The 11,277-nt window shown below is 30.7% G+C and overlaps 1 protein-coding gene across 1 annotated transcript; it reads right to left on the reverse strand.

The window, feature by feature from the left end:
* Positions 1-1,793: 1,793 nt before the first annotated feature.
* On the reverse strand, positions 1,794-9,786 carry LOC134242011 (uncharacterized). The gene is made up of 7 exons (XM_062724017.1): positions 9,646-9,786; positions 6,053-6,140; positions 5,365-5,539; positions 4,560-4,783; positions 3,040-3,255; positions 2,423-2,830; positions 1,794-2,296 (listed from the first exon to the last, which is right to left on the reverse strand). Exons 2-7 carry the CDS (start codon positions 6,138-6,140, stop codon positions 1,962-1,964), a joined length of 1,446 nt encoding a protein of 481 aa, XP_062580001.1. The 5' UTR covers positions 9,646-9,786; the 3' UTR covers positions 1,794-1,961.
* Positions 9,787-11,277: the final 1,491 nt, after the last annotated feature.

An 11,277-nucleotide genomic window follows, 5' to 3' on the forward strand; every position in this document is an offset into this window, starting at 1 on the left:
GATGACGCAATCAATATGCTTTTGAAAAAGGCTATGCATAATGATTGTATAAGTAAGAATATGATTAGCTTTCAAAGTTTCGACACTTTTTTATAATAAGGTAACCAAAATAAATGCATAAATAATAAAACGAATAAATCAAACCATATAAACTTTTAATCCCAAAGCACCGCTGTAACATTGTTTAACAGAAGGTACCGTATAAGTAGAATTTTTAGCGAGGATTTAATTTTGGCATTATTAACGAGGGTGCTGAGATCGCTAAAATTGAATATCGTTAACAATTTATTTCTTATAACTTCTTTACCGTGCATTTCAAAATCGCTAGAATAACATCTCGCTAAAAATAAATTACCAGTTTTTCAGGGCAAATCGCTAAATTTGCGTCTCGCTAAAATCTCCACTTATACAGTAAATGTTTTTATTGGAAATGGATTTTTTAGTCCTAAGAATCAGTCAATGTTGAGAATAAAAACGATTTAAAGAGGCTGGGGGTGGCAGCCATTTTCAGACTATTTTTATCTCCTTTAAAAGAAGAGCTCCATATAAAGATATACAAAAATGATCAAATTTTAAAACTAAAATGTATGAATTTTTTCTTTGCCAAATGATAGTTGACAGCTTAAGATACCATATCAAAAAATTAGTAAAATCTGGTGGTTAATTTGTGGTTAATTTGTTGACCCCTCAGCCTCCTTAAGTTTACAAAGTATGATAACATCTAAATTGTCTAAAATATTAAAGAAGGCATACGAAGACAACATATGAACATTACAGTTTTATTTAATTTCAGATTGCAGAGTCTCTAACAATACTGACGTTATAATAATACAGGACAATAATTTGTCCGGAGTCGATTTCAAGAACTCCCTAATTGTTGCATCGGAAATAGCTCACAGATATTTTCTGACAAAAAAGGATGTCCGAATCGGTCGAATATCTTACGATGTAGACGACTTTGCATATTACAGTCATGACGACCAATTTCTGGTAAATTTGCAGAAACTTAGTCCTGGGAAGAAATCAGAATCTAATATAGAGAGTTTACTGTCGGAAGCAGCTGTTCAACTTCTATCCTCTAGTATCTCATCTGATCTCAAAAGGAACAAGATCATTGTTATCATCACAGATGGTCATTGGGCAAATGTTAGTAGGGTTGAGGAGAAAATGAAAAATCTCAGGCAACAAAATATTACAACGATGATTGTGGCAGTAACAAGGGATTCTAATTTTACTACCTTATACAGAGTGGTACAAGACCCTTTCTCTGTTTTTTATATCGATGACGAAACCAGGTGGAATACAATTGACGTCATTATATCACAAAGCTTCAGAGTTATTTGTGAATGATAAATGTATATACTTTTTATCTAAATTCAACTATTTCAAGCTCAACAATAGATTATTTCTTTAAAATTTTTGTCACATTACGGAGCTCAAGAAAGTCAAGATTTCATAAAGAATTCAAATTTTATCATTTTAAGAAAAAAAAAATATTAAAAAAATATTCAGTGTAAAAATGTTTCATTTTTAAGTTTAAATTTGTGCTTAAAATTCCATCAAACGTATAGCTCTTGCATAAAACATGAAATATATATGGAGATAGCAACAATTAAGTTCAAAAGTCAATTGAAGCTATACAAATCAGGATCAAATCAACCTAACACAATTTTTTGCATATTAAGATATTGATATAAATCAAAATGCAACGATATTTGAATGGTGTGACCTCTGTCTTAAACCACTTGTACATAATTAGCTGAGAAAAATAATATTTGAATTGCTCGGTTAACCATAAAAAAGATCATTCCAAGAAATTACAGGTAAAAATTGTGGAGGAAATGACGAAAAGAGAATTTAAAGTGAAGATATAATTATTATAAATATTCTACCAATGTCATATAGCCTTGTTTTCAAAATACATGTAAATGTTGTAACATTGCAAGAGAAGTATAATAAAATTATAAATCTGTGCTATGGTTACTTGTTTTTGTGTTAAGTTTTTCTTTTGCACATTTGACGATTATCAGAGTATGGTGGGCAGCACGTGGGAAATCAAATGCCACAAGCAGGATAATAATAGTACATAAAATAAGAATTCCCACGCTCCCAATACCGCGGGCCGAGGGCCGATGGTCTGGTACACTGATAAGTGTTCTTTTGTATTTACTGGTTTCCTTTGCTTCAATTGTCAGTTCTGCTTTCATTTGTTCTAATTTCTTTTGGAGCTCCTCGGGTGTGTACGTTATATTGTGTACCGTCCTACACGGACAATTACAATAGGAAGATGACGAGGCTGAAAAAGAACAGAAACGGGTCAAAATAATTTAAGTTTCTGTTCATGTTGATCCACAAAAGTCTAGTTATATTGAAATGCAATTGATTGAATGAATTAAAAGTATTACGACTCATTTATACATACCAAGAATATCTGGGGAAGAAAATATTGATTCTACTGAAGTTTGCAAAGCAGGAGTGCTTGATATGGACGAATCTGATGACATTTGTGAAGTTATACTTGGTTCCAGTGGTGGTGTTGATGAATCAACACCTAAGATTGTTGAAAAAATAGATTCTGATGAAGGATAAAGAGTTTCAGATGACGACACTGGGACAACTGATAGTGATGATATGGACATTTCTGTTGAAGTATGCGAAATAATTGATCCTGTTGTATCAACATTTAGCACTGACGAGAACAAATATTCTGATGACGAGTAGGAAATTGCACTGGACGCCATTGTGATATCGGTGGGGAATGACATACTACATATCTCCGCAGGTGGAACAGTAGATTTTAGAGTTGAGTACTGACTCCAGTTTATTAAAGCTAAATAAAAATTGTATTATTTTAGGGATATATATCTACTGTTCTAGCACCAGTTTAAAGACATTCTTCATCTTAATTAAGTAGGATAATGCAAAGAAAAAAAGAAAAGTGCATTTTATATACTCAGTATCTAAAATAATACAAGCTATCACATTCCATCCTTTTTCAACAAAGAAAAATAGAAGAGATCCAATATAGTCATTTCTTACTATGAGCATATACGATTCCACGACCTGGTGTGGCGTATGCATTTGTTAGAGTAGTGAATATTGAGCAAGTGGCAGAGTTCCCCATTACGCCTGCGCAATGGGAAACTGAATGGCATAACTGGGCGCAAGAGGACTCATCTATTTGGTGAATGTCTTTTACTTGAAAGAATTGTTTAACATTTGCGTCTGTCATTGGATAAAAACATTGAGCTGGATCTGTCAATAAGAAAAATAATTTACATGAGCTGTTTTCTACTCTTATATTTATCTATTTGAGGAAATGCAATTGTGCTATGTTACAACGCGAAATGTAATAACAACGCAAAATGTAAAATACTGGGGTTTTTGCATTATTACATTTTGTGTCGAAATCAATGCAGAATGTAATAACACAAAATGTTGTAACCGCACTTTTAAGGATTATTACATTTTGTGTAATTACATTTTGCGTAGAGATCAACCTAAGATGTAACAACGCAAAATGTTGTAACCGCAGTTTATTACATTTTGCGTTGCTATTACATTTTGCGTTGTAAAAGTGCTTTTCTGTCTCAAATTATTACATTTTTAGAAATCTTTATGGTAGGGTATGTCACTCATCAGCTTTTTAGAAAAGTTCACGCAGAACCTCTTACTTCAAAACTATTTATTAAAATTCAATTCTTATTACATATTTAAATTCAACAATGTATATATTTTTTTAACTTTCAAAGAAAAAACTGCTCAAAAAGCTACAAAGAAGCAAGGTTTATGAGGGACTATTTCTTGTGGTGGAAGGATATTTAGCAGAAAATTCTGCAAATCTGCACATTTATTAAATTTAATATCTTGGAACTTTAGCCTCACATACTTTTACTCGGAGAATATTTTCCGTTATGATATTGCCAGAAATATTTAATATAGGTCTCAATTTATATTTTTTTAACAAGTTTTACACCTTCTCTCAACAAACTTTGCCAAAAAATGAAAAGAAGTCAAGATAAAATTTACACCATTTTTTGCCTGAAAATCACATATTTTGACCAGTATTTCAAAATTAACATCACTAACCCAAACCTTTTCTTTCATTATTTTAAACTGCTCGATACTTGTGACTGATCAGCACTTGAGTCGTAAAAAGTTTGATATAAGAAAATGTGTTATTGTCTATTAATTTTTTTAATACCCAAAATATCACAAATAATTTATGCACTTTAATTTGCAAGATTTGTTTACGTAAAATAAGATTATATTTATTGCCATGGTAACCTGATGAAATATGATAAAGGTTAAAGTAATTAACCAAAGAGTTAAAATTTAAGTGCAAAAAGGTCAACTTAATAGTGCTGTAGATCAGTATGATGCACATTGACCCCCTATTTTCTCTGCGATTTATAGTCACACTATATGAGTTCTTATCCAAAATATACTTCTCAAAAAATCCTTGATTTAACTTTCACGGGTGACATACCTTAAAAGCGTAATAATTAACTTATCCCAAAAACATTTTGCAAAGTAAACTATATTTTACAATGACTTACCTGTAGTTGTTTCTTCGCAGACATACTCAAATGAACTAGAACAATCTCTTACTGAGTAGGAATTTAATGAAGGATTTAACATCACACATCCCTCTTTCTGGGCCTCTACAAGATTCGGCCAAGGATTAAATCCTACACTAGAAGTCATTTGTGTACAATCTGGCCATACATGATACATATTTCCATCCTTGGAGGTGGCACTTAGTCCGATCCACATGGATTCTCTACAGAAAAAAGAACCATTAAAAAAGAGAAATTCCCATATTGGTACATGTACCTCATTTAATGTGAAAAAGAATTATGGAACAGAATTTAAAGAATGATTTTCGATAATGAGCACCAAGACCCCAGAAACTTAATAAATCAATATTAACTGGAAGAAATATGCAGAATGGTTATTTTGCATATCTAAAATTTCTTTTTCCGAGATAAACTACAACTTATGCTAAAAATAACTTCGTTTCTTCATAAAGCTTTTAGTTCATGGATAAGTGTTGATAAAAACAATTGTTAAGCAAAAAAGAGAGGGAGAGAATTGAGTATTGGGCGCGCGGGTTAGGATCAAGCACATGAATTAACGAAATCTTATAAGTACTGTATTTAAAATAACTGTCAGATATAAAGTTTTATGATGTTGAACAAAAAATTGGCTTGCATCATACTATTATTCATAAAGCCGAACCACGCAAGCAAATCGCTTGATAAGGTCATTTTTACTAACAAAATCCAGACAGTTATTCCGTAAAAACTTTAAAATTGAGAATATTCAATGATTTAATGTACAAAAAAATTAAATAGAACTTACACGGTTGATGACAGTATCACGTTAATTCTGGAACGGGCAAGTGAACTGAAAAGCGTGTGTTCAGCTGCATTATCCAGTTTTAACAATGTTTGGTTATTGCCTTCACAAACGTTATACGCTTCCATCCAAGACAAGGGGTGATAGTGAAAGTGATATCGACAATCCACGTGTTTATCTATATCAAATAATATAGGTATCACGTAATAACATTAAAAAGTTTAACAAGAATGAAACATATGGAGATAACGAACAGTATTCAAGATCAAAAGTCCGTAAAACAATACAAAATAGGAGCAGAGCAAACACGGACCTCCAAAACATCAGAGGTGGGATCAGGTACCATGGATGCGTGAGCATCCACTGCCGACCGGTAACACCCGCCGTTAACAATATATGAAAAACATGTATGTGTTGAAATAGGAAGAATCAAGATAGGGCTACTCGATGCCATTTTTTCCAGTCACATACTACAGTCATTAACTCGAGTGCTTTTATTCCCAAACATATTTGGATTGATAAATTGTACGAAAAATAGACACAAATCTATAATAGTTCGTAGATATAATTGTGTTCTTTACCATAAATCTTTACCAGAATGTTACATTACTGGATATTCGATACATTTCAGAAAAACAATAGTAAGAGTGTAAATTTTTAGTTTTGTCGTAAAAAAGTTTTTTATACTCACAGTCAGTTTGAGAAGCACCCTCAATGTCCAGTAAATTAAATGGTAAAATCATCAGCACCGTGTAAATGTATTGTTTATATATTAACATCTGTAAATAAAAATTGAAAGAAATACACTTATCTATCTTTATATAATGATAGGAAAAATCAAGAATATGCATGATGAAAAATAGCAAATCTGGTGTATGCAACTTGAAAAAAAGGACTTGGAATGAAGTTATTGATGTCTATCATTCTCCCATTACGACGATTTTCAGAGTTTCTGTGAAATCGACATGTATCTTAATCTTCACATAAGGAAAAAATAGTAAAAATAAATTCAAACTTTTTTAAATTTAAAAATATACTTTTACATAGATATAATAGTAATACGAAAATAACGACGTTGATCTTGCTATTTGACAATGAAAAACATTTACCTCTATTTAGGATGTAATATTAATATGATTGCCTTCTAAGTACATAAACAAGTGAATTAAGATTAAATATTTAAATTCCCTACAATTTTCATATCATATTGCTTTTAATTTAACGCATGGGGATATTTTTTCCCCTAAATTTTGTGGTAATAATCGATCTTGGACTGGATAGATACCCCTGCTGATTATTTTAATTTACTTCGCTCGTGAATAAATCATTATGATAGAATTTATTTCTATGAACAAGCAAGTTTATGACCGTGACATTCAATTAGACAAACAAATTTTATCTTTATTGTGAATAATTCTGATTATGGTATCTTAATTTAAACTTATATCAATAATATGGCATGTTTTAATATTGTCATACGTGCTGGTCTTGAACATTGAAATTGTATTTTTATTCAGGTATATTTCTGCTCCCTGTATGGATGTTATTTTTCTATAGAATATGAAACAAGCAAGATATCAATATCACCAGGCAACATAGATATGTTGAGTTGAGTTGTAAGATAAATGTATCAATAAAATACCAGTATTTTGAAGATTTTCCAAAATAATCAAATATTCGACACAATTACAGTAACTGTAGATCATTATATTTTCTCAAAAAATCATTCTGAGCTAGTAGAACATTTATAAGCTAGACGATTTTTGCAAGTCATTGTTTTTATATATATATATATATATATATATATATATATATATATATATATATATATATATATATATATATATATATATATATATATATATATATATATATATATATTTACGCGAAGGTAGACTCGCGTAAAGACGCAAAAAAGTTCTTGCGAATAAAAAAAAATGATTTACCGTATCTAGCATGTCCACATAATCTTTCAAAGAAGAACTAGTGAACAGGAACAAAATATGTCACCATATATTATAATCTCTGTTACAATATATTTCTAGTAGAACATTATGAACCTTTTCAATAATTTTGCAAGAATATTTCAGAATGCATTTTTTGAAATCCAAGCTCTTGATCTTAACTTTCAATGACAACATCCTTTAAGTCTCATATTATCATCTATAATTAGCAAGGTATCTAAAATTTATAAGCAAGTTTCTACTAAATATCTTCTCCTTTAATTTGGTAACAAACTACTGTTCATCTAAAGCAATAAATTAGACTGGGCAAAAATCCATATGAAACTCTGAATATGAAATTATGAGGGTAATTCTCCATGGTTCTCTTTGAAAGTAACAACGGATCGATACAATATTTTTAGCATTTGACATCTTTATATGAATAATTTAAAAAAAAAAACAGCTATAAACACAAAAAAAATTTTGCTTTTTATTTGCGTGGTATAAACATTGCGCACACCAGTTTTGCATTTTTCCTACAGAAGTCTTCTTGTTAACTCTTCAAAAACCATTTGATGAATTCGACTCATCATGACAGCCAATGCTCATTCCATGGTTAGATTGTAAGTTTTATTTGAATTTGGCAATATTGTCTTTTTATTCATTATTGCCCCCCTCCCACTGGCTTGTGGTCTCAATTTCGTCTCTCCATTCGTGTATTTGACTGACTTGTTTCATACCAATTGTTTGACCTTTGCTTTTAAAAATGATTTTGACTACGAAAGGTTCTGTCTTCCTACTATCAATCCAGGAACAGTGTGTCACTTTTTTATATTCACACGTCGCATCGATTCGATGTTTGATTTCAAGGAGATGAATACCACTTTGCATATGGAATAGAGAATTCAGCAATATACTAATCATACTAATCATACTGATCAATTTCATTGAAAGATTGATTACTAGCACAGCATTTGTAATAGACAACAACACGTGATCAAAGCCATTGTTGGCTTCTCTGTTCGTATGCAAAGTAGTATTCTTTTCATTGAAATTAAACATCCAATCGAAAAGAAATATTGTGATCAACATGTAAAACTTTAACAATTTATTCATGTGACGGAACTCATTAATGGTGACAGTCAATATGACCTTTCCTGATTAGTTGAGAACATCCAATGGCATATAATTTGCATGATTATAAAAAGGATCCATACTATTTTTTTTACTTTTAGCACAATAAATATTAGAAATGCAGTCAAAGCTTTTTAATGGAAGCCATTTGATAAATCTTCCGACATTTAAGTTTGAACTACGATCTGTAAGAGAAAATACCATTTAATTGTTGACTTCGATAAGATCTATACTCGTAACATAACACATCTTTTTTTCGCAAACCAAATATTATGTGTCATGCTGCAATTTTTGTTCTTTTTATTTTGAATTGTTTTTTCATAAAACTTCCGTTTAACATAGGGCTCACGGCATGTGCCACCGGTCAACAAGGAATGCTTTCTACTCTTAGGCACCTCTTACGTTTTTGCTTAAGATTTTAACTTACGAATCTCTTACGACAAATCTTAAGTGCTTTTCACGAACGCATGCGTATCAGATTGAACTTAAGATTTTACTTACAATAGACTTCGTCCTTAGCAACAGTCTCAATATGCTTGATAATCCTTAAATTAGTAGATGATAATAAAAATCTAGCTCAATTTTTATCATTTATCAGCAAAAACAAGCGTTATTGACAACAAATAACAAGTGCAATTGATTAATTAGCAAGAAGTTTGAAATTTGACCTCACAATCAAAAGTGTGACGTAAAAGTAGGCCATACGAAAATCTTTAGTGAAACCTACATCGTATATAATTTGTAGTGTATTTCATTTAAGTTTTCCAAAATGAGTGGAATAAAATATAAAATATCATTGGAAGTTACTTTTAAAAGTTCTTTTTTAACGTGTATTTTGTTGATATATTTTAACAATAAAATCAGTTTTAAAATACTTAAGAGACTAATCCTAATTCCGCAATTTCCATGGGTCCATGTTTACGGCCCTCTTCACATATAAATTGTTTTGTCACTGTTCGTTAACTTCACCTTTTACATTAAAAAACAATAAATACAAAACATTCTGACCTTGCTGTGGAACAACTCGGGCAAAAGAATAAGATTCAATCAAAGGGCATCAAAGTTTCTGATCATTCAGTAAAAAAAATATAGTGTATAACTTTATAATATATACAAATCATGGTGAGATCCGAAAACTATATATGATTTATGATATACTATTTGAAATTATGATGTAGCATTAGATATGATTATGAACAATGTTTACCTTTAACTTAATAATTGGAACTTTTCATTTTGTCAAGCAAATTGTCTCAGTCTCAAGATCGGCAAAACTCAATGTCATTGGTTAGATCGCATCAGGAGTCCAGGTGCTTCGATTCTCTGAAATTGACATAGACAAAAAATGTAGAACTTAATATGCCTTCATCAGAGGACAGCATTTACTTTAATATTTAATTCTATCACGAACTGGAAGAAATGAATTAATTACAAGTAAAAGCCTTTTATTTATGACTAAATTATGATGAATTTGGTCTAGAAATATTAATTTGATCATTAATACATGTGTTACTGACTTTGGCTTGCGATAGTTTTGACAAAAACTTCCATCTATAAACGGCAAAGAACTTAAAAGTACTCAACATACATGTACCAGTAACGTCAAATATTAAACGATGCTTGTATATTAAACTTTAAATATAATTATTTCATTCATATTTAAACTGCTTTTATAGAATGAAAAATGATCTTAATTGCATTTTGGCTTCAAATAGAAAGAGAGTTTGAAAAAAAGTGACAAGATATTATATTTGAAAACAAAAGAGCTATCAAATTTTAATGAAAGAATATCTAAGGCTTTCTTCAAGCAATTATGCAGAACATGTCTCATAGAGGCTTATATTTATCTTTTCTAAATAATGTTATACATAACATGAATTTCAGTAAACAAAAAAGCCAATTAAAAGAAAAAAAGATAAACAGGTATAAAGATTAGAAAAAAGTAATTTTGTTAACACATACCTTAAACATAGAATACACCAAGTCACCTATCAGAAAAAAGGTGAAAAAAACCTTTTACTTCATTATTATGTCAGTGCGTTTCGTCGGAGACAGACATCAATGATTAATGCGCAGCGAGATCTATTGACTTTCGACTTTAAAAATATGTGTTTGAATTCTAAACAAATGTTGACGTTTATTCTTTTAAATTTCAAATGCAGATAGGAAAGAAAATATCATGGTTAAAGTCAATTCATCAGTCAATAATACCTGGGTAAATATCTGTATTATGCGCAATTTAGAGCATATTTTGCAATTGCTTTCAAGTATACTGTGCGATCTTCATTTCAAGTCAATATGTTTAGAAACTGTATATTTACAAAGAGTAGGTTGGTGTCTTGACCTCGTAATGTTTAACACTTTCTAAATGTGGGTTTTCAAATTGCATTGTTTGCAAAGTTTTTGCTTCAAATTTCAGAGGCAGCCCTTTTTCTTCAGACGGGTCTACAACACATTTATATAATCAATTTACTTAGAAAACATTTATTGTGGATTCAACGGTCTTTATACGAGATGATACTCGTAGATGGTTTTCCTATAATGTATTTTGCCTCAGAGTAAGTCTCCTTGGCCGCCATCTTGTAGGACAAAGTAGTGAATTTTCCCTTTGATCAACCAATTTTAAACATGCATGCCGAAATATATGGGGGGAAATGTTTCTTTATGCTTGTTTTAAAATAAACACCGATTGTTCTTTTTTCAAATTGAATTATTTTTCCATTGTAATAGTACACACGAGGGTCATTCAAAAAGTTTTGTCCACCCCAACCCTTCAAAAAAATAATTTAGATCACTTCAAACACACTTGACATTGTTCATTACATGTTAATTCTATCAG

Source organism: Saccostrea cucullata, unplaced genomic scaffold (assembly GCF_032062105.1).
Source record: "Saccostrea cucullata isolate Sc308-1 unplaced genomic scaffold, CSIRO_AGI_Scuc_v1 ctg5577, whole genome shotgun sequence".
NCBI lineage: Eukaryota > Metazoa > Mollusca > Bivalvia > Ostreida > Ostreidae > Saccostrea > Saccostrea cuccullata.

What these genes read in the sequence shown, in the direction of transcription:
- LOC134242011 (XM_062724017.1), bottom strand. Translation starts at nt 6,140, where the DNA reads ATGTTAATATATAAACAATACATTTACACGGTGCTGATGATTTTACCA. An exon ending in GTGATACTGTCATCAACCGT is followed by an intron (nt 4,784 to 5,364) that starts GTAAGTTCTATT and finishes TTTTTTCTGTAG; the next exon opens with AGAATCCATGTGGATCGGAC. An exon ending in TGGAATCGTATATGCTCATA is followed by an intron (nt 2,831 to 3,039) that starts GTAAGAAATGAC and finishes ATTTTTATTTAG; the next exon opens with CTTTAATAAACTGGAGTCAG.